Source organism: Schistocerca serialis, chromosome 1 (genome assembly GCF_023864345.2).
Source record: "Schistocerca serialis cubense isolate TAMUIC-IGC-003099 chromosome 1, iqSchSeri2.2, whole genome shotgun sequence".
NCBI classification, from domain to species: domain Eukaryota; kingdom Metazoa; phylum Arthropoda; class Insecta; order Orthoptera; family Acrididae; genus Schistocerca; species Schistocerca serialis.
Window position 1 is genome coordinate 809,615,213 of NC_064638.1, and position 21,022 is coordinate 809,636,234.

At 38.2% G+C, this 21,022-nt stretch overlaps 1 protein-coding gene across 1 annotated transcript in view; it reads right to left on the reverse strand.

Moving 5' to 3' along the window:
* LOC126484145 (cytosolic carboxypeptidase-like protein 5) overlaps positions 1-21,022 on the reverse strand; it is a 172,187-nt gene that overhangs the window by 81,720 nt on the left and 69,445 nt on the right. The window contains exon 6 of the mRNA XM_050107543.1: positions 14,385-14,578. Within this exon, the coding sequence (XP_049963500.1) occupies positions 14,385-14,578 (194 nt within the window). The remainder of the gene's footprint in view (positions 1-14,384; positions 14,579-21,022) is intronic.

Genomic DNA, 21,022 nt, shown 5'->3' on the forward strand with positions numbered 1-21,022 from the left:
AAGAGTTTGTCATGGCTGGCTCTCACAAAGCTATCAGCAGTTCTGACAGAATATTGTCTACTTCCAGAACCTTGTTTCGACTTAAATCTTCCAGAGCTTTGACAAATTCTTCTCACAGTATCACATCTCCCATCTTATCTTCATCCATGTCCACTTCTCTTTCTATAATACTGCTTTTAAGTTGTTCTCCCTTGTTTAGACCTCCTACATATTCTTTCCACCTTTCTCCCTTCCCTTCTTTGCTTAGGACTGGTTTATTGTCTAAGCTCTTGATACTCGTACATGTAAGGCAGAAATTGTGAGTCAAAGGTAGAGTATGACCAGTGTTCAGTTTAAAAACTACAACTCAACAAATTTGGTGAAAACATTTGACTGCGCAGAGACTGTCACCCTACAGCAAAGACAAAAAGCAAATGGCAAGTCATAGAATGTCAATTATTATAAAAGAAGTATCTGAGAAAAAAGAACACTGTGTACTCTGTCACAATCATATGAAAACAGACAGCCAGAAACAATGAGCGCCGGTAAAGAGGTACAGGGTCAAATTACATTGAGGGGACAATATATTTCTGAGAAGAAAATGGGAAAAATGAGCAATAACAATAATGAGTTATTTAAGTCAAGATCAAGTTAGGAATAACTGCCATGATGAGCTACTATCTGCCAAGACATTCTGGCTCACTAGTACAGGCTGGAAGAATTCAAACGATTTTGCCAAATAACTGCCTTCTGAACATTCTGTATTGCAACTGCATACATTCTGAGATAACTTTTTGCCTGTTATGAATAGTTGCATTAACAAAATGCATTAAAAAGAAGTTGCTAAAAACAAATAAGCAATACAGAGTGTTCTGAAATGACTCCCACCTTGATTATGCATCTTTTGTTGGGCATACAGTACGAAGAAGCAGTTGTGTGTTTAGGACAGGTTTTGTAAGTTTGATAATCACAAGAATATGATCAGTGGAACTGAACAGTATGTTATCAAAGATATGGAAAGGCTACAGGGCAGCTCGCATGAGCTCATGGGACACAACAAAAGAAAATCACATGCATTACACTGGGTTTCGAAGAAGACCAGACCTCAGTTAAGTTCCAACATGTCACAGCACACGAAGAAATCTGTTCGAGTACAAGGCTGGTTGCACAACAAAAGGAAAAGAATACATCTATGATGTAATTAAATCATTACTGAGGTAGAGAACTTGAAAACTGAAATTGACAGGTTAAAGTTAGACTTAGCAGAAATTAGTAAATTGCAAGGGGATATTAACACAAAATCAAATAGGAGCAACACAGAAGTACTACTAAGAGCAAACGAGAAAATACAAGTGTGGGGAACTACCATAAATGTAAGTGTCATGTCACTAGGGTCTCCTGTCAGGTAGACCGTTCGCTGATTTCGATTTGATGCCACTTCGGCGACTTGCGCATCGATGGGGATGAAATGATGATGATTAGGACAACACAACACCCAGTCCCTGAGCGGAGAAAATCTCTGACCCAGCCGGGAATCGAACTCGGGCCCTTAGGATTGACATTCTGTTGTGCTGACCACTCAGCTACCGGGAAGTACCATGAACAGTAGAGTGAAGGTATTGTCATAGCAAAGACAAGAACGAAGTCAAAACCAATTACAGTAGTGCAAGTATAAATACAACTTACTCCACAGATGAGAGACTGAAGAAATGTATGACAAAGAGAAAGGGGGGGAGGGGTGGGGGGGAAGAAAAACGTTGCTACATTCATTACAAGGGACAAAAATTTAATTCGATTGTGACCAGAATTTAATACTGGGATAAAGAAGCTATGGAGAAAAAACAGTAAGGAATGTGGACTGGGGAAAAGGAATGGAAGAGAAAGCTACTTGGCAGAATTTTGCAAACAGTATGATTTAGGCATTGTCAACACTTGGTTTGAGAATTATAAAAGATATACATAGATGAGACAAGGAAGCAATGGAAATTTTCAGATGGGTTATATAATAATAAGACATCAATTTCAAAACCAGATTTGAAACTGCAAACTATTTCTACGGCAGATGTGGTTATCAGCTGAAAATTAAAACTCATAAAATTGCAGAAAGGTATGAAATTTACAAGATGGGACCTTATTAATTAAAAGAACTCACTCACAGTTGTCAAGAATTTCAAAGGGAACATTGGGCAATGATTGAATGACCCAGGGGAAATGGAAACAATTGAAGGTGAGAGAGATGAAATAGTGAGGGCAGTAAAGTATTAAATACGCAAAAGACAAGGAAAGTAGAAATACCTGGGAAACATACAATTCAACTGATAAAAGGAGAAAATATAAAAATTCATCAAATAAAGCACACAAAACTGAACAAAGACACATAAGAAGTGACACATGCAGAAAGTGCAAACTGGAGAAGCAGGAATGGCAAGAGGAGAGATGCAAATTTATACAAGTGTATATGATTATGAGAAAGAAACCTTTGGACAAAAAAAGCAGCAGCCTTATGGATATCAAGAGCTCACATGTGAAGCCAGTACTAAGAAAGGAATGGGAAGATGAAAGATATAAGGAAGACAGTAAAACCACCTTTTTACATTTTTCAGCAGGCTGGCCCAAAAAAGTGTAAAACACGAGAAACTGTAAAATACAGAAAGCAAAAGTTTTTCATGAAACCACACTAAAAAGATATTCATGTCATAAAGAGAGACTTATTATTGATAATCATTATAAAATTATGGTAGACAAAACTCGTTACACAATATTGGTTAAAACGCTAAAGTTGGCAGTCTTCACTAACAGAGAACAATAGGCACGAAATGTACAGTTTGTTGATGACAAGGTCACTCAATTCAGGGACCTCCTGCATGAGAATGAGGGCAGAAACAATATTATGGAAAAGGAACAGAAAGTAGATGAAGATGAGGTGAGAGAGATCTGAAACTGTGAGAGGAATTCACCATTCGCTTTGGTTGGTCTTGTTCCCACCTCAGTCTTGTTCTGTCAGACTCATTCTTTCATAAGTGGTTGCTCATTCTTCACTCCAGTTCCATCGTTTCTCATTCCATATGAATTGTCATTCCTTTAATTCACTGTGTTAGCACTCTCTCTATCCTCAAAATTTTGACGTCTGGTTCTTTACTGCTCAGCATCCATGATCAGTAATTTATTAACTGACGTAAAAATTAATTTATATATAATAAATAAGGGGTGTTCAATAAGTAAAGCAACACATTTTTTTCCGAAAGCAGGCTGGTTTTATTCAGGATTCCAATACACCACATTATTTTCCACTCTTTTGTCTACAAAATCCTATTTTTCAACATAATCTCCATTCAATGCGATGGCCCTATGCCACCTTACTGGGAGGGCCTGTATGCCCACATGGTAGCATTCCACTGGTCAATGTCACAGCCAATGTCTTGCTTCATCAATGACCTCCCCATCATCCACACACTTCCCGTGGAGTGCGACCTTCAATTGCTATTACTGCGCACTATCTTGATGGGGACATGAAGCTTCCTTCAAGTGTACGTGTTGTCCCCTAGGAAAAACTGGTCTCCATAAGTCGAGTTTGAATTCAAATTCTTGGCGCAGATAAATTCAGTTTAATTTTATAACAAACTTCCAAAAACATTAAAAAGCTTAAGTGGAAGGTGCTTTGAAATTGCCTTGAAGGAGTTCCTCAGCAGTAAGTGTTTTTATAGTATTGAGGAATTCCCCTCAGAGGAGTAGAAAACTTTCATTTGTATAAATAGTACCAAAAAAAGCAACATAATTTTTTATCTGTAGGCTTATTGTATATAATTGTTTCCCACAATGTTATAAGGGGAAATGAACAATATGTAAACTGTTGTTTGTTGTTGTTGTGGTCTTCAGTCCTGAGACTGGTTTGATGCAGCTCTCCATGCTACTCTATCCTGTGCAAGCTTCTTCATCTCCCAGTACCTACTGCAACCTACATCCTTCTGAATCTGATTAGTGTATTCATCTCTTGGTCTCCCCCTACGATTTTTACCCTCCACACTGCCCTCCAATACTAAATTGGTGATCCCTTGATGCCTCAGAACATGTCCTACCAACCGATCCCTTCTACTGGCCAAGTTGTGCCACAAGCTTCTCTTCTCCCCAATCCTATTCAATACTTCCTCATTAGTTATGTTATCTACCCATCTGATCTTCAGCATTCTTCTGTAGCACCACATTTCGAAAGCTTCTATTCTCTTCTTGTCGAAACTATTTACCGTCCATGTTTCACTTCCATACATGGCTACACTCCATACAAATACTTTCAGAAATGACTTCCTGACACTTAAATCTATACTCGAAGTTAACAAATTTCTCTTCTTCAGAAACGCTTTCCTTGCCATTGCCAGTCTACATTTTATATCCTCTCTACTTCGACCATCATCAGTTATTTTGCTCCCCAAATAGCAAAACTCCTTTACTATTTTAAGTGTCTCATTTCCTAATCTAATATCCTCAACATCACCCGACTAAATTCGACTACATTCCATTATCCTCGTTTTGCTTTTGTTGATGTTCATCTTCTATCCTCCCTTCAAGACACTGTCCATTCCGTTCCACTGCTCTTCCAAGTCCTTTGCTGTCTCTGACAGAATTACAATGTATTCCAATCAACATTGTCAAAAGCTTTCTCTAAGTCTACAAATGCTAGAAACGTAGGTTTGCCTTTCCTTAATCTTTCTTCTAAGATAAGTCTTAAGGTCAGTATTGCCTCACGTGTTCCAACATTTCTACAGAATCCAAACTGATCTTCCCCGAGGTCGGCTTCTACTAGTTTTTCCATTCGTCTGTAAAGAATTCGTGTTAGTATTTTGCAGCTGTGGCTTATTAAACTGATTGTTCGGTAATTTTCACATCTGTCAACACCTGCTTTCTTTGGGATTGGTATTATTATATTCTTCTTGAAGTCTGAGGGTATTTCGCCTGTTTCATACATCTTGCTCACCAGATGGTAGAGTTTTGTCAGGACTGGCTCTCCCAAGGCTGTCAGTAGTTCTAATGGAATGTTGTCTACTCCCGGGGCCTTGTTTCGACTCAGGTCTTTCAGTGCTCTGTCAAATTCTTCACGCAGTATCGTATCTCCCATTTCATCTTCATCTACATCCTCTTTCATTTCCATAATATTGTCCTCAAGTACATCGCCCTTGTATAGATGCTCTATATGCTCCTTCCACCTTTCTGCTTTCCCTTCTTTGCTTAGAACTGGGTTTCCATCTGAATTCTTGATGTCCATACAAGTGGTTCTCTTATCTCCAAAGGTCTCTTTAATTTTCCTGTAGGCAGTATCTATCTTACCCTAGTGAGATAAGCGTCTACATCCTTACATTTGTCCTCTAGCCATCCCTGCTTAGCCATTTTGCACTTCCTGTCGATCTCGTTTTTGAGACGTTTGTATTCCTTTTTGCCTGCTTCATTTACTGCATTTTTATATTTTCTCCTTTCATCAATTAAATTCAATATTTCTTCTGTTACCCAAGGATTTCTACTAGCCCTCGTCTTTTTACCTACTTGATCCTCTGCTGCCTTCACTATTTCATCCCTCAAAGCTACCCATTCTTCTTCTACTGTATTTCTTTCCCCCGTTCCTGTCAATTGTTCCCTTATGCTCTCCCTGAAACTCTGTACAACCTCTGGTTCTTTCAGTTTATCCAGGTCCCAACTCCTTAACTTCCCACCTTTTTGCAGTTTCTTCAGTTTTAATCTACAGGTCATAACCAATACATTGTGGTCAGAGTCCACATCTGCCCCTGGAAATGTCTTACAATTTAAAACCTGGTTCCTAAATCTCTGTCTTATCATTATATAATCTATCTGATACCTTTTAGTATCTCCAGGGTTCTTCCATGTATACAACCTTCTATCATGATTCTTAAACCAAGTGTTAGCTATGATTAAGTTGTGCTCTGTGCAAAATTCTACCAGGCGGCTTCCTCTTTCATTTCTTAGCCCCAATCCATATTCACCTACTATGTTTCCTTCTCTCCCTTCGAATTCCAGACACCCATGACTATTAAATTTTCGTCTCCCTTCACTATCTGAATAATGTCTTTTATTTCATCATACATTTCTTCAATTTCTTCGTCATCTGCAGAGCTAGTTGGCTTATAAACTTGTACTACTGTAGTAGGTGTGGGCTTCGTATCTATCTTGGCCACAATAATGCGTTCACTATGCTGTTTGTAGTAGCTTACCCGCATTCCTATTTTCCTATTCATTATTAAACCTGATCCTGCATTACCCCTATTTGACTTTGTGTTTATAACCCTGTAGTCACCTGACCAGAATTCTTGTTCCTCCTGCCACCGAACTTCACTAATTCCCACTATATCTAACTTTAACCTATCCATTTCCCTTTTTAAATTTTCTAACCTACCTGCCCGATTAAGGGATCTGACATTCCACGCTCCGATCTGTATATATGTAAACTATCCACAACAAATCCTTGTATTTGTCCATGGAGAATAAATAAATAAATAATATAAGCCATAACTACACTGGCATGTAAGAAGTGTACCCAGAGCAATTTTGTCAAGACATGTCAAAACTATTTTGCTATTCACTATGAAACTAATATGTTATAGCATAGAGTACTTCTAGATTTTCATTTCTTTGAAACCAATACAGCGTGATACAACTAGATAAAAAAAGTAATGGTAAATGAGTGAAAACGAAAAGGATCCAATCAGAAATAGACACCAGTCAACTAGTCTCTATAAGATACATGAAAAAGTTGAAATACCCTTAGGCTTGAGAAAAAAATAATAATTTAAGTTCCAAAAAAAAGCAGGTGCAGATAGGCATGAATGCTCCTGAACCATAAGTGTAATAACTCATGATTGCTAAACACAGACATGAATTATTTACAAAATAATGGACAAAATGGTAGAAGCCCATCTCCAGGAAGATCAGTTTGGGTTATGCAGAAATGTAGCAGCTCAAGACGTCACTCATCTTAGAAGATGGACCTAGGAAAACTGATGGTTCAGTAATACTCAAATCTGTCTGCAGCGGCCTTCTTTGAAAATGAGGTTATTAATTTTTTTTCCTCAAGACTGAAGGTATTTCACCTTAATCATACATCTTTTGGAGAAGAGCAAATTCATACATCTCAGGAAACTAGTTCACTGGTTACTGGTCCTGTTTAGATCCTGTTCATTTTTATTCAATTCACTATTCATTTTCTTATCTGGTTATATAATGCTGCATTGGTTTTAAAGAAATGAAAATCTAGAATTAATGTAGGCTACAACACATAAGTTTCATAGTGAATGGCAAAACAGTTTTCATATTTCTTGATGAGTGATTCTTGGTGCATTTCTTACTACACAGTATATTTATTTATTTATTTATTGCTTATTTGTCTGATCCGGTAGGGTCTTATGGCCCTCTCACAATATCTCACCAGGAGCAGTGAACAAAAAAATTGCTCAGTGCAGCAGCATGCAGAGGAGCCGTATGCACTATTTCAACAAGATGGAGCACCCACTTACACTTACGGCCCACATCACCAATGTGTTCCCTGGTGGGGGGTGGGTGTGGGTGGGTGGGTGGTTTGAGGTTTTCAGGCGCTAAACAGCGTGGTCATCAGCGCCCAAATGCATAGAAACAGGAACACATGCGGTGAAGGGACGAAGACGGACAGCGAACAAGGAGAACAGCTAGAAGACACAGATCTGATGCAGTTCCAAATCCTCACATACAGAGGCAAAACAAGAGGAGAAGAAATGCACTAAAAAAGGAAAGGAAACACAAGGAAAAGAGAACAGAAATCAAAGTGAAACAAGAAGGTAATCGTGACTGGCAGACATCTTAACTAAAACCTGGGTGAGCCAGTCACCCAGCAGCACATTAAAATCCTCTCCCTAAAATACGAGGCAACAATTGGACAGGACACAAAACCGTATGACCTTAACCACAGTCGTTGCGTCATCTTGCAAAATAGAGGGCAAATCTGGTGGCAAGGAAACCACCGCCCTCTGGTCAGAGAATAAAAGACAGTCAAGTAGAATGTGGCGGACAGTAATCTGGATGCCACAAGCACTGTAGATTGGGGGGTCCTCCCGCTGGAGTAAAAAACCATGCGTTAAGGGACTGTGCCCAATGCGGAGGTGAGTGAGGAGAACCTCATCCCGCCTGCATGACTGGTAAGACGTACGCCATGGCCGCGTGGTGGCCTTGACCAGACTGTCAGCCACTCCTCTTCCCATTGACGCATAACACAAAAACGCAAAAGGGAGGTAACATTGTTTGAGTTTTATTTACAGTGCACACTAAACAGCAAAGTGTGTGGTGACAATCCTCACACAATAGAATAAATGATCTTAAACAAAGCATCACTAGATAAATTAACAACATCTCTTCTGCAGAATTGTGTGTTGTTGTAAACAACATCACACGAAGTCAGCGATGCCTGGATGCCCATGGCCACCACTTCCAGCATCTCTTATAGACACGTGACTACATGCTTTTTTAATACCCTACAGATCTTTGTCATTTCCCTATAATGTTGCCAATGTTCTTCAGTTAATGTTCTGAAACTGTTCTTCCACAATGCTGCTGATTGTTGCCAAACATTTTCTTTGGTTTGACCTGGAATTTATCCCTTCATTTATCTCTTCACCTATCTCTTCATTTTTCTTGAACCAATTCTGGGCTGTGTTATCCAAGTAAAAGTATACATTTGCCAAACATGAAACAGCATTCCACCTGTTGTATTTGGCGACTTGGTCAAATATGGCACATTTCAGACATGTGTGTCCACTACATTATAGAATAAATATTGTCTAAAAATTTGAGTTGAATAAATGTACAAAAAAGACAACACACACACACACACACACACACACACACACACACACACACACACATGCACACACAGAAATAATTTTTGTACAAACTTCTTACAATATAGTTGTGCCTTGCAAAATTTATTTTAATTCTTTAAAGTGAAACATGGACGGTAAATAGTTTGGACAAGAAGAGAATAGAAGCTTTTGAAATGTGGTGCTACAGAAGAATGCTGAAGATTAGATGGGTAGATCACATAACTAATGAGGAAGTATTGAATAGGATTGGGGAGAAGAGAAGTTTGTGGCACAACTTGACCAGAAGAAGGGATCGGTTGGTAGGACATGTTCTGAGGCATCAAGGGATCACCAATTTAGTATTGGAGGGCAGCGTGGAGGGTAAAAATCGTAGAGGGAGACCAAGAGATCAATACACTAAGCAGATTCAGAAAGATGTAGGTTGCAGTAGGTACTGGGAGATGAAGAAGCTTGCACAGGATAGAGTAGCATGGAGAGCTGCATCAAACCAGTCTCAGGACTGACGACCACAACAACAACAACAACAACAACAACAACAGCCAACTGTTAAGTGAAAGGTAAATGTGCAGGAATAATGAAAAAATTTTACAGCATTAAATTTTTTATTACAAAAATGCTTGTTCCAGAAAAATAGGCTTGACACTATAGGAAATATATGAACTCAAAAATTTAATTTTTCACTTTTTTTTGTGAATGTTACACATATATGAGTTTTCACTCTATTCAAGACATTAAATTCACACTGAATGAAAAATATTAACAGAATGAAATATGTAAAGCATCAAATTATTTATGGAACAACACACGAGTAGGATGGGGGTAGAGGGGGGGTGGGGGGGGGGGGGTTGCTCATGGTGTAATGTCTTTTGCCCTCCTCCTGAAATTCGACCAATTAGTGGAACTTACTTTCTCACCCCTTGCAGGTGTCAAGCACCTCCAAATTCATCCCTCTTTCTTCTGCAGACAACCAATTCATAGTGTGAAAGTTTCTTGGGCATTGTGTCAGATGGCATTGTCTAAACTGCACAATATTTCTACGAGGCAGCTGCTCATCACCTTCAAGTTTGACTGTAGCTGATCATCATCTTCATGCGTGACTGCAGCTAGCTGTGCACAAACTTAGAAGCTGGTTCACTACAAAAATTCAGGCACCAACAGACAGGGCCATAACATTATCCCAGGTGACACTGATGTCCAGAGCACCTACTAGAGAAATGCGTCGCAGACATTGAATCTTGTCTGCCTCTGCATACTGAGATGCTATCATTAAACAAAGCAGTGAAATGAGATGCAGACACAGCATCTTCTCTGCCTCTGCATTCTGGGATGCTGTCATTAAGGAAAGCAGTTGAAATAGATATGGCTAACAACATAATTAGCAGAGAGACTGCATTTAAGTACCCATCACTGACAGCACCAAGGAACCTCGGCTACAGACAAACGAATTCAGTGAGAAAACATCAAATGAGGAATCAGAGCCAACACAGATAAGTCAGAGCCATAGATACTCAAAGTTTATAAGCATTATTAAATGTGTTTCCTTTGAGTTGTTGTTGTTATTGTTTTTCTCCATGTTTTTGGTACCTTTTGTATTTCTTGATGATGCCTGGCTGTATGTACACTTACTGTGACTGTTAAATTACATTTAAATGGTGTTCATTGCATGTATTAAGTGTAACATGAGTGTGGTTTGAAAAGTTCTCAGAATCACCACTGTCAGCACTACCACAATGAGTTGTTCACGTGATATTCATTGGACTGTTTCCTGTACACACATGCCACGTCTGTGCTCTTGGAAGAAAGCCGTGGCAGTGACATAGCTCTTTTTGCTGTTCCCACGTAGTGATTTTTGAAGATGGAAAAAAATCGAGATTCAAGCAGTGAATAAGTATTTTATAAAGAAAAGTATGAAAGCAAAGGACATTCATGCCAGTTTCCAGAATACACTAGGGGCTCTGCTCCTACATATTCAGCTGTTGCCAAGAGGAAAAATGAATTTAAATTTGATCAGGAGAGCTTAGATGATGATCTGCGCGGTAGGTGGCCAAGATGTGTCACTACTCTCAAAATCATTGCAAAAGTGCACAAAATGGTCATGGAGGATCGCCGAAAGTGCATGAAATTGCTCATGCTTGCCAGATGTCATCTGAAAGGGTATATCACATTTTAACTGAAAATCAGAAATAAAAAAATTATGTGCAAGACGAGTGCCACGAATCTTGACGCTAGATCAAAAACGCATGAGAGTGGACATATCGGAACAATATTTGGCCTGTTTTAGGAGAAACAAACAAAATTTTTTGCATGAGTTTGTGAACACAGATGAAACTTGGGTGCACTACTATACCACAGAGACAAAACAACAGTCAAAGCAGTGGAAACATGCTGATTCTCCACCACCAAAGAAAACAAGGACCATTCCTTCGGTGGGAAAGGCCATGGCATCAGTGTTCCGGGATGTGAAGGGGATTCTATTTGTAGATTATCTCCCCACTGAGCAAACAATTACTGGAGAATACTATACTAAACTCCTGGACAAATTGCAACAAAAGATATGTGAAGAAAGGCCAGGATTAGCAAGGAAGAAAGTCATCTTCTATGAAGCAATGTGTGCCCGCACACTTGCCGTCACCGTGGCAAAACTACACGAACTAAGGTATGAATTGTTGCCACAGCCACCTTATTCACCTGATATGGCTACATCAGACTTTCATCTCTTCCCAAAACTAAAAATTTTTCTTTGTGGACAAAGATTCACTTCAAGCAAAAATTTGATAGCCGGAGTTGACAACTATTTTGCAGGCCTGGAGGAAACTCATTTTCGAGAAGGGATCAAGGCACTGGAACATCATTGGAGCAAGTGCATTAATCTACAAGGAAATTAAATTGAAAAATAAGAAAAAGTTTCAGTGATGTAAGTACTTTTTTTTTCTATTCTGTTACGAGAACTTTTCAAACCACCCTCGTATATAAAAAACAGTGTTATGTTATAAATTTATTAGTGACAGGGAAACCTGTGTGTCTCATATTCAATTAAAAGTACCTTTCTAACTTTCAGAGCTACAATGAAAGATAAAGATATCCTAGCTTTCAAACAACAGAAACTCCAAGTACGAATATCGACAATGTAGGAAAAGACAGATTGTACTTACGGTAAAGAAGACACATCAAGTTGCAGACAGGCACAATTAAAGGAGACTTACACAAAGCTTTAGGTCACAGGTTTCAACAGCAAAAGATATACAGAGAAACCCACATCACTCATACACACAAGCAAGCGGACCTAATGCACACACAACCACCTCCAGCATCTCGAATCGGAACGCAACTATCACAGAGGATGCACGCAGCAATCTGGAGGAGGTGAGGAAGGGAAAGGGATACCAGTGTACAGGTGGGCAGAAAGACGGATGCTGTCTGGTGGAGTGCGCATGGACTAGACTGGCAACAGGTGCAGCATCAGGGCCTCTCTGCCCCAAAACCTCCTGATGCTGTGTCTTTTGGCAGTCTAGTCCCTGCACATTCCACCAGACAGTGTCTGTCTCTCTCCCCACTCATACACTACTATCCCTTCCCCTTCCCCACCCCCTCCAGATTGCTGCTTGCGTCCCACATCACGGATGCATTCTGGCCTGAGATGCTAGAATTTACGGTAAGTAGCAATCTGTCTTTTCCTACATGTTGATAACCTAGCTTTCAGAGTATAGCAGAAGAGAGAACAGAAATGGACTCATATCACTTTGAAGAACAAAATATATTGTCGGTGATCCATTAAAAAAGCAGGACAAGCTGTTACAAGCAGACTAAATCAAATTTTCTGAATTTCAACAGTTCTAAGAAGCTCCAGGCAATCAAATGAGCAGCAACTCCATTTCAATAATGGTTAACTGTTATTTTGGAAAGAATCATCACTACAATTTATATATGTTTAATCGAAAAAACAATCTTGGTTCATGTTCCAGGCTTATGTCGTGGTATGATGAGATAGTAATAGGATCAATTCTCCGCCTTTCCAATGAGTAACATACACACTCCTGATGGTAATAAAAATCATCCAAATTCAGTTCAGGAATACACTCTGAAAAAAAAGAGGAATTCTATGTATGTACACATTAATTCTTTCAATGTACTTAACTTTCCAATTAGACCTTGCAACAAATATCAGTATGTGTCTCTTAATAATACTGCTTACAATCAGTACGTGTCAGGGTAAGAATACTGGCACGAATAACAGGAAAAATTCTAAACCTCAAAAGTGATGGAATTTTTTTTAGATATAATCACTGATACTCAGCTATAATGAAAAACATAATACTGCATTATTTTGCAACTTTTTTGCTTGGTGGAGAATTAGAACAAAACAAAGACTGTTTTACAATATGATTACACTCATAGTTCTACAAGTGAAATATGTGAGTTATTATATCTGTGAAATTTGCACCAATTTGGTTAGAAACAATGCATTGTGTGACTGTACTAAACTTCAAATGCATAACAAATAAATCAATTTTCAACTTTTTGTGAATTATTTCCTATCATGGCCTCACATTTTTACTCCACTTTTTCCTCTATACATATGAGGAATGGACATACAGCAAATTGCCAAAAGTTGCATAAATTATTATGATAACTATTCAGATAATTCAACACAGTAGATGTGCTTTGTTACTAATCTTCAATGTTGTGTTGATGGGGCCTCATGAAGACCTACCATGGTCTTTTAACAGGGTAGGTAAATAATACTGTCCAACACTCACTCTAGGTTTGATATATAAGTTCCATATCCATCATGCAAAAGGCTGCCCAGGCAGAGCCCAAAATATCTAGGTAAGCCTAATACAAATAGCTCACATCAGGAACTCCTGAGATTACCCACTAGTGACTGTTTTGCCTGGGAAACAATCCACCCCACTGGCATACAGCATGCTTCTAAGTTGAGTTTATGATAAATGAATATTGATACCATCTTTACAATATAGATGGTAAAGTCATGATTCCTGTTTCCTGTGACACAGCTTTCCATTTAAGTGGTAGCTGCTGAAGTACTCATGCAGCTTAGGGTTATAGTGGACTGCTGACACTCATCAGCCCACAGTTTGCGAATATGAAGTTCAAAATGCCTGTTCCTAAGCAAAACTACCCAAATTCCATGATCTGATTGCCTTTTGACATGATCCAGGGAACACATGCAATTTATTGTCATCGATATTTCTTATCCCACTTTCAATGTTACTTCCAGCAACTAGTAAGTCAGTACCCCTTCATCAATTAAAATGGCCACCCAAGAAGGCACAACTGTTGTATAAAGAGTAGGGCACATTCAGGAACCTATAATATACCCTGCTTACTGAAAAGTCAACTGCTAATAAAGAAAAAAATTACAGTTTCAGACTACACTAAGATAAATATTATCTTGTGTTTTACTCTGTCCACAGTAACTGCCAGAAACAAACTGTGGATCATAAACCACTCAAATTATTGTCAATGGTAAAACAGCAGTTACTATATACAATATTATTCATGTTCATCTTTATTCATGTGTTTGGTGCTGTTTACCTTTTTCTCAAGGAACTTGAATGGACGAGGAACATTTATTTCTGGAAATAAATGTCTGAGTCTTGGTTCACGTTCCAGGCTTATGTTGTGGTATGATGAGATAGTAATAAGATCAATTCTCCGCCTTTCCAATGAGTAACACACACACTCCCGGTGGTAATAAATATCATCCAAATTCAGTTTAGGAGTACTCTCTGGAAAAAGAGGAATTCTGTGTATGTACATATAATTCTTTCAAATGAACTTAACTTTCCAGTCGGACCTTGCAACAAATAGCACTACATGTCTCTTAATAATACTGCTTACAACCAGTACATGTCAGGGTAATAATACCGGCATGAATAACAGGAAAAATCTAAACCTCAAAGGTGATGGAAAATTTTTAGATAGAATCACTGATACTCAGCTATAATGAAAAACATAATACTGCATTTTTTTGTAACTTTTTGCTTGGTGGAGAGTTACAGGAATTTTTATGTTATTTTTAATATATCAGTAGTATGGCCACGAACATTAAAAACAAAACAAAGACTGTTTTACATTATGATTACACTACTAGTTCTCTAAGTGAAATACGTGAATGAATTATTATATCTGTGTAATTTGCACCATGAGAAGCATCTGAGGAATTCATTACTGTTGAATGTTTTTCACAATCTTATGTGCATTAAGATATAGTAGCTACAAAAATGTTCATCTGAGAATTTTCTGTGGTCTTTCTTCACGTCTGAGAATTTGTATGTCAAAAGTTCAGTACTGTATGACTGTCCAAATTTCAGATTAAATGTTAGGTTCCCTTATAATGAGATGATTGTATCAGTTCTCCAGGCAGAGGAATGCAAGTGTATAGGCTACCATCTGCATCAAGAGTATACCAAATAAAGTACTATGGTGATCAAAAGAATTTTTAATTAATTATTACTTGCTTTAACTAGTACTTTTTCATGTATGAAGAACATTCAAGTGGATGTAACGCATAAGGCTTCTTATCCTTAAGCAAGTTAGGGAAATATGAACATTAATTTAGCAGTGAAAATTTATGAAATTCCCTTACATTTCTCACAAAAAAGATAAACGTTATAGTAGAACTCCATTTCAAGGTTCTACAAGTGGTATTACTTTACTATAATGATTTTTTGGCTACAGTCTGTATGTAAACTGCTGTAGAAATACATCCACGAGAAACTGTTAACACTGCATAGCGTGATAAAAATAACGAGCTGTTAAGGTGTAATTTTGAGAAAAAAAATGTGGGCAATAAGTTTCAGAATATTAGGATCAAGCATCTCAAATGAACTCACAGAAAACATTTTAAACTTATTCGGGGTGACATAGAAAAATGGGAACTTTTGAAAGGCTTTGTGGCAGCCATATCCATCTGGCAACATTCTGGAACAGGAGCCTTGAGCTGTAAATACTCTCACCATTTAGTAAACATGGGTTAGTGTAACGGTCAACTGCATGCTTTTCCCATTAAAAAAAAAGGACTTGCTTTCATCTCATATGTTATGTGAATAAGCAGAACTACCATTACTGGGAAGTTTATAATCAAATGAAATACATGAACACCCTTTACACATCAGCAAACTGACAGTATGGTGTGCAATTTCATCACACGGGGTCATCAGACCCTACTTTTTCGAAAGTGAGGAATAGATCACAGTGACTATCACTTCAGATCAGTATGTTGAGATGTTGCAATCTTTAGTTGCACTTGGCATTAAACAATATTCCATAACTTCACAAAACCTGGTTTCAATAGGACGGTGCAAAATCGTACACTGCAAGTCAATCAATGGCAGCTCTGTGAGATTCAGAGACATCCCCTGACACCCAAGATCACAGGATATGTCCATTTGTGACATTTTCTTGTGGGGGTACCTTAAGAGTTAGGTCTATACGATTCATGCAAGAACAATGGATGTACTGAAACAAAGAATTCAAGATAAAATTTGTAATATCCCAGCTAAGAAGCTGCAGCTCTTTATGAGGAACCTCAAGAGCAGACTGGAAGAATGCGTATGTATGGGGAAACAACATCTACAGGATGAAATTTAACACCGATAAACTGGATTACTGTCTCTTAAAAGGCACTTTGTAGTGGTGCAACTGCTGTCAATAAAATTCTTTCGTTGGTTGTTTCAAAAATTCTCATTTTTCTGTGTGACCCCATGCTGAACATGAAGAAGAAAAGAACCAATATTACATGAAGGTTAGATATCTCTCTGCTCACAGTCAAATTAAACATTGTTTGTATCACAGTCACAATCAAAGTACTCTAGATTGTCACCCTATTAGTACACAACATTTGAGATATTCAAGGTAATGTTCTAATGAAAATGTGCCATGCTAAACCTTCAATGAATGTCAGCTGCAAAGTGACAATACTTCATGTATACGTACAGGCAAAGAGACATGGTCCAGTAGAAATCCTAGGACAGTGCACAATATAAGGAATATATGTGACAAATGGAGAAAATATAAAACTGAAGAACCAAAAGAGAATACAGCCATCTAAAAAATGAGATAGGCAGGAATTGTAAAATGCCAAACAGGAATGACTAGAGGAAAAATGCAATGCTGTAGAAGCATACATGACTATGGGAAAGACAGATGCTGCCTGCAGCAAAATTAGAGAAACTTTTGGAGGAAATAAAAGTAGTTATATGATGTCAATAATAAGTAAAGAAGGAAAAGCTGAACGGTGGAACAAATATACATAGGGGCTATACAAAGAAAACAAACTGGAAGACAGCACTGTGGAATGGGTGCAAGAAGCAGATGAAATGGGGGATGCAATACCCCAGAAGTATTTTCCATGGCACTGAAGGATTCAAATCAAAACAATGCCTCTGGATAAACAATATTCCCTCATAATTATTGAGATTCTTGGGGCAGTTATCCATGACAAAACTAATCCACTAGTTTGCACGACATATGATACAAGCAAAATGCTAACAGACTTCAAAGAATGTAAAAATTCTGATTCCAAAACAGGTAATGGTTTTATGTATGTTGACAGGTTTGAATATTACCAAATCATCAGTTAAAATTGTGCAATGCAATAATGCTCTTTTGACTTATTTTAGAAGATAGACTGAAGAAAATCAAACCTAACTTAACGGCATCGGTAGATTTAAAAAGCCTTTCAATAATGTTGACTGGAATACACTCGCTGAAATTCTGAAGGTAACAGGGATAAAATACAGGGAACAGAGGTTGTCTACAACATGTACAGAACCAACACTACCTACAGTTATAGGAGTCAAAGGGCATGGAAAGGAAGGAAGAGGGAGTGAGGGGGGGAGGGAGAGGGAGGGGGGCTGGGAGAGGGGGGGGGGGGGGAGAGAGAGAGAGAGAGAGAGAGAGAGAGAGAGAGAGAGAGAGAGAGAGAGGGTGGGGGGGAGAGCAAGCTATCCAGGAAACCAAGGCTAAATATGAGAACAGAATTAAGGTTTAGAGAAAAGAAATTAAAACTTCTGAGGTTTGCCAATGACATTAATTCTGTCAGAGGGAGCAAATAACTTTGAAGAGCAGTTGAATGGAATGGGGAGAAAATAACTTGGAAGAGCAGTTGAATGGAATGGACAGTGTCCTGCAAATAGATTATAGAATGATCATCAACAAAATTTAAAAAAAGGGTAATGGAATTTAGTTGAATTAAATCAGGTGATGCTGAGGGAATTAGATTAGGAGAGGAGACACTCGCTGCAGTAGATGAGTTTTGTTATTTGGGTAGCAAAATAACTGAGAACAGCCAAAATACAGAGGAAATAAAATGCAGACTGGCAACAGCAAGAAAAGTGTTTCTGAAAACAAGAACATCACATAGAAATTAAAATGTTAGAAAGTATTTTCTAAAGAAATTTGTCTGGAGTGTGTATGAAAATGAAACACATATGATAAACAGTTCGTAAAAAAGGAGAGAGAGAATAGATGCTTTTGAAATGTGGTGCTACAGAAAAATCCTGAAGATTCGATGGGTAGATCAGAAAACTGATTAGGTGATATTGAACTGAATTAGGGAGAAAAAAAATTAATGACACAAGACAAAGGAGTCAGTTGATAGTACACATACTGAGGCATTTAGAAATTATCAATCTGGCAATGGAGAGAAGTATGGGGGATAAAAGTTGAAGAGGAAAACCAAGCCTTGATAATACCAAGTAGTATCAAATGGATGTAGATTGTAGTAGTTATGCAGAAATGAAGAGGTTTTTACAGGACAGACTAGTGTGGAGACCTGCGTCAAACCAGTGTTCAGATCTGGTCTGAAGGAAGGAAGAGGAATGTGAAGCTGTTAAGAGACAGAGCTGAAATTGAATTAGAAAAGGATGGGGAAGGAAGTTGGCCATGCCCTATCAAAGGTAGCATCGTAGCATTTGCATCAACTGATTTTGGGAAATCACAGAAAATATAAATCTGGATGGCTGAACAGGCATTTTAACCTTTGTCCTCCCAAATGCAAATCCAGTGTGCTAGCCATTATGCCACCTTGTCGGTTTTGGTATGAAGACCACAAAACATACAAAAGTAGTTTTTTGAATGTCCACAGCAGGTAACGTTTTCACTGGAATTGATGAAGATAAGACTACCCATTATCACATAACATATTACTACCATGTCACCTTCCACTCTCACACTTTTTCTTTCAGCAGCTTCTTTCAAAAACACAATTAACATATATGACCCACATTTATCAATTTCTTTGTGTCAAACAAGGTAATATATGAAGGATGATCAAAAGAAAAGGTACAAAACAACACTGTGTGTTTAACTAAAGTCTTTATTCAAAAGTAATCACCAGAGGCCTGAGAGAGCAACTACCCCACTGCTTCACGACTCGAAGAGTTCCCTGTTGTCAGAATTCCTGTGGCTGTGACATGAGTTAAGTCTTCCACTGTGCCTTCAGTTCATCATCCAAGTTAAAGTGCTTCCCTTTGAGATGTTAATTGGTGGACCAAACACATGGACATCACAGGGCGACATGTCTGGGCTGTATGGAGGATGCTCCCACTGCTCCCACTTGAACATGGTCATTAACTTTGTGTGGCCTTGAGATGTGTAGATACATATTAACTGGTTTGGTTGTTATGATGTTTTGTATCTTTTTATTTGAACACTTCTTATAGAGGTACAACAATGAGTTAATATTCAAGGAGTATTACATTCAGATCCTAGTTCAATCATCACAACTCAGTTTTTCCATGCTTTCACAAGCTGACTTTATATTTATAACTCCTTCAGCATTTCTCATCTAATTATGCTAGTGCTCTTAAAACCATTGTCAAAAGGAGGCTTTCTTACTTTGGGAAAATTATGCCACCATTTAATCTTTTTGGATACTTGGGTAGTCAATAACAGGATTTACGGTTAGAGAAAGGGTATGTACTGGTCTTTGCACACGCCAAAAAGATTTTTTAAAACGTTTTCAAAGTACTAGATGAGTGCCAATATTACTTTATAAATAATAGAATAATTTATTATAGCCTTCAGGTCACTTCTGAGACACTTTATTTTCTCTAGCTATTATTACTTTTCCAATTTTCATACACTGTCTAGGACATCTTCAGATAATTAATCCACTTTTGTATAACTTTTACTATCATGTTATTGATTACTATTTTCAGATACAGTTCTTCACTTGAATGGGATAACACTCTTAACAATAACACAACAATACTGTGTACCTTCTATGCGCTCATGAACAATACATCCTGCACAGCCTTAATTGTTTTTTCAAACAATGGAAAATCCAGGATGAAATAACGACAACATTATGAAAAGGGTAGATTGCAATCCACCATATAGAAAAGATGCTGAGTCGCAGACAGGCATAAAAAAAAGAGACTGCTATACATTTGAGCTTCCATCCAAAAGGCTTTCTTCTAAAGAACACACACACACACACACACACACACACACACACACACACACAATCCCAACTCACATTCACATGACTATTATCTGTGGTTGCTGAGGCAGAGACAGTAGTCATATGTGCATGAGTTGAGCTTGCAAGAATGTGTGTGTGTTTTCTACATTAGGTGTTTTGGCAGAAAGCTTAAATGTACAGCAGTCTTTTTGTTGTGCCTATCTGCACCTCAACATATCCTCTATACAGTTCTTACAAGTAATTTCTCAATATTCTGGCACTACATGCCTTTGTTTTTAGAGTACCTTTCAAATTTGCCTGAGGATTTTATAGCAGGAAGCATGCCAATTCTAAGGTACCACTTCTTTAGGCGGGACTATTACTTTCAACGAGCAAGCTTTTTTTTGTATATTGCAGCTAATTTTAACACTGATTTATTAATCCTGTAAATATGTAGAAATAGTCACTGCAAAGAGATGCTGAATAACAGCCAGCCATTTGAACAAAGATTGAATTTCCAGGTAAGCTTCAGAAATGTCCTACTCTTGAGCTAACACTTCCCCTCCCCCCACCCATCTCTCTCTCTCTCTCTCTCTCTTTCTCTCTTTCTCTCTCTCTCTCTCTCTCTCTCTCTCTCTCTCTCTCTCTCTGTGTGTGTGTGTGTGTGTGTGTGTGTGTGTGTGTTGTGTGTGTTAGCTCAAAACAAGCTAAGTTCTAAGTTTAATGCCTCAGGTATACAGTGAGTGGTGGTCATTACCCTTTC